At 38.4% G+C, this 1,856-nt stretch overlaps 1 protein-coding gene across 1 annotated transcript in view; it reads right to left on the reverse strand.

Moving 5' to 3' along the window:
* The window catches only part of slc4a5a (solute carrier family 4 member 5a), a gene marked incomplete in the record, with an annotated part of 59,064 nt that overhangs the window by 46,375 nt on the left and 10,833 nt on the right, over window positions 1-1,856 (reverse strand). Inside the window, 2 exon segments of the mRNA XM_014014716.1 lie at window positions 514-720; window positions 1,404-1,462. Of these exon segments, the coding sequence (XP_013870170.1) occupies window positions 514-720; window positions 1,404-1,461 (265 nt within the window).

Below are 1,856 nucleotides of genomic sequence, written 5' to 3' on the forward strand. Positions count from 1 at the left end.
CTTATCGCAATAAATTTTGAGACAATTAATCGCCCAGCAAAATTTGTTATCGTGACAGGCCTAATTTTCAGTCTGTTTCAGTTTGCCTCTCAATAACTTAGATGCCAGAGAGTAATAGATATAGATACATGGTGATTCCATGATGACTGTAATAATACATGGGCAGTAGCTTTAAAATTTATTTTGAGCTTGAATCTTTTTACACTTCTTAGAGTTCACACAACAAATTTTAAACATATTTAGCTTGACTTATTACAAAGTTTAGCTGTCCAAAAAAGAAAATACTGGCAGTCGCTGCAATGACATCCTTAAACATTTCTTCAGAAGTTTTTCTGTTTTTAAAATTTGCTCCTTACTAAATGTGACYGGACCTCACAAGTTCAATTAAATTTATTACCCTTTGAATGTCTTGAATGAGGTTCCATGTTGACCTCAAGTTTTACAGCAGGTTTTCAGAAGTTTTCGAGCTCTTTCATGCGGTCCAGTGATTTGTTTTGGTGGCCTCCAACTTACTTGTACGGTTGATGTCTTGGAGACTSTGCTCAGCTGAATCAATGAGTCCCTCCTCCATGTCTATTTCTCCGTACCGATCATGGTCATGGTGTGTGGGCTGATTGTAGCGTCTGTCTGTGTCTTGAGTTTCTCGATTAGAGCGCCTTCGTCTGTGTTTGCGTCTGTACCCTCGAGAAACTGGGACGCCAATATAAATGGACTGGTGGTCTGCAGAGAAATTGATTGTCATTTAAACATGAGCCACAAAGATCACTCACTCAGGCTAAATAAACAATTTAATRTCTGTATTACATATTTAACTAGCAATCAGTTGCACAAACAGATTGTCAAATAGAATTAGAGCTATCACTAATCTCTCACACGCACTAGACAAGTTTTATGTTACACGATTTTAACAAACKCTTAATAAATTGTGTGTTGGACATGTCAGTTCAGCAACAATTGTCTGTTGGTACAGCTACAAAAAATAAACAATCTAAAACTTGGCTCATTTAATTTCCCCTCAGCATAAAAATTCAATCATGGTGGTTTAATCATCTGTTGACAAATAGGACAATGAAATAAAACTAATTGCACACACAACTCCAGGTGGAATAGCTTTACAACAGGGAGACAAACAACAATTTTAGATATTTGAACAGAAACAAAAACTGCAGCCAGGTGTTAAGATATACATGTACAATTCCCCTGCCTAATATACTAAATAAACCTTTAATCAACAGACAATAAAAACTTTCAGAAGTCATTAAAAAGGATAACTTGGATCATTGACCTGAATTCCCCTTTGATATTAAAGGACACATCAGGTGTTTACTGTAGGCTTCATTTGTTTTATTTCTGTTTGAAAAAGGCCCTGTTTGTGTCTGACTGACACACATGCACACACTCACCATCGTCTTCATCATATTGAAGGTGTGAGACACCCACTCCTCTGTCTCCATGGTCCATCCTGCCAGGTAAGACAAACAGTGACAAGTTAAGACATCAAAATGCAGAACAGTTTTAAATAAGTGAAATAAGCACATACATCCATTGGTCCAGAAACRAAATCCAGACTTTCCTTTACCCACTGCTACTGTCCAGCTCTTCCTGCAGGATCCCAGGCACACACAGGCCAGAGAGGATATATAATTCATCCAGTGAGTTTTTGGTTTGCCTGGGGTCTTCTCCAAAGGGAGGCGTGCTAATTAAATGTCCGAACCACCTCAGCAAAGTATTTATGATGCAGAGGAACAGCAGCTCTTCTCAAGGGCAGAATGGAAATTCTTCTTTGTCACTAATCGTGTTTGTGTGTGTGTGTGTGTGTGTGTGTGTGTGTGTGTGTGTGTGTGTGTGTGTGTGTG

Source organism: Austrofundulus limnaeus, unplaced genomic scaffold (assembly GCF_001266775.1).
Source record: "Austrofundulus limnaeus strain Quisiro unplaced genomic scaffold, Austrofundulus_limnaeus-1.0 Scaffold118, whole genome shotgun sequence".
Lineage (NCBI taxonomy): Eukaryota > Metazoa > Chordata > Actinopteri > Cyprinodontiformes > Rivulidae > Austrofundulus > Austrofundulus limnaeus.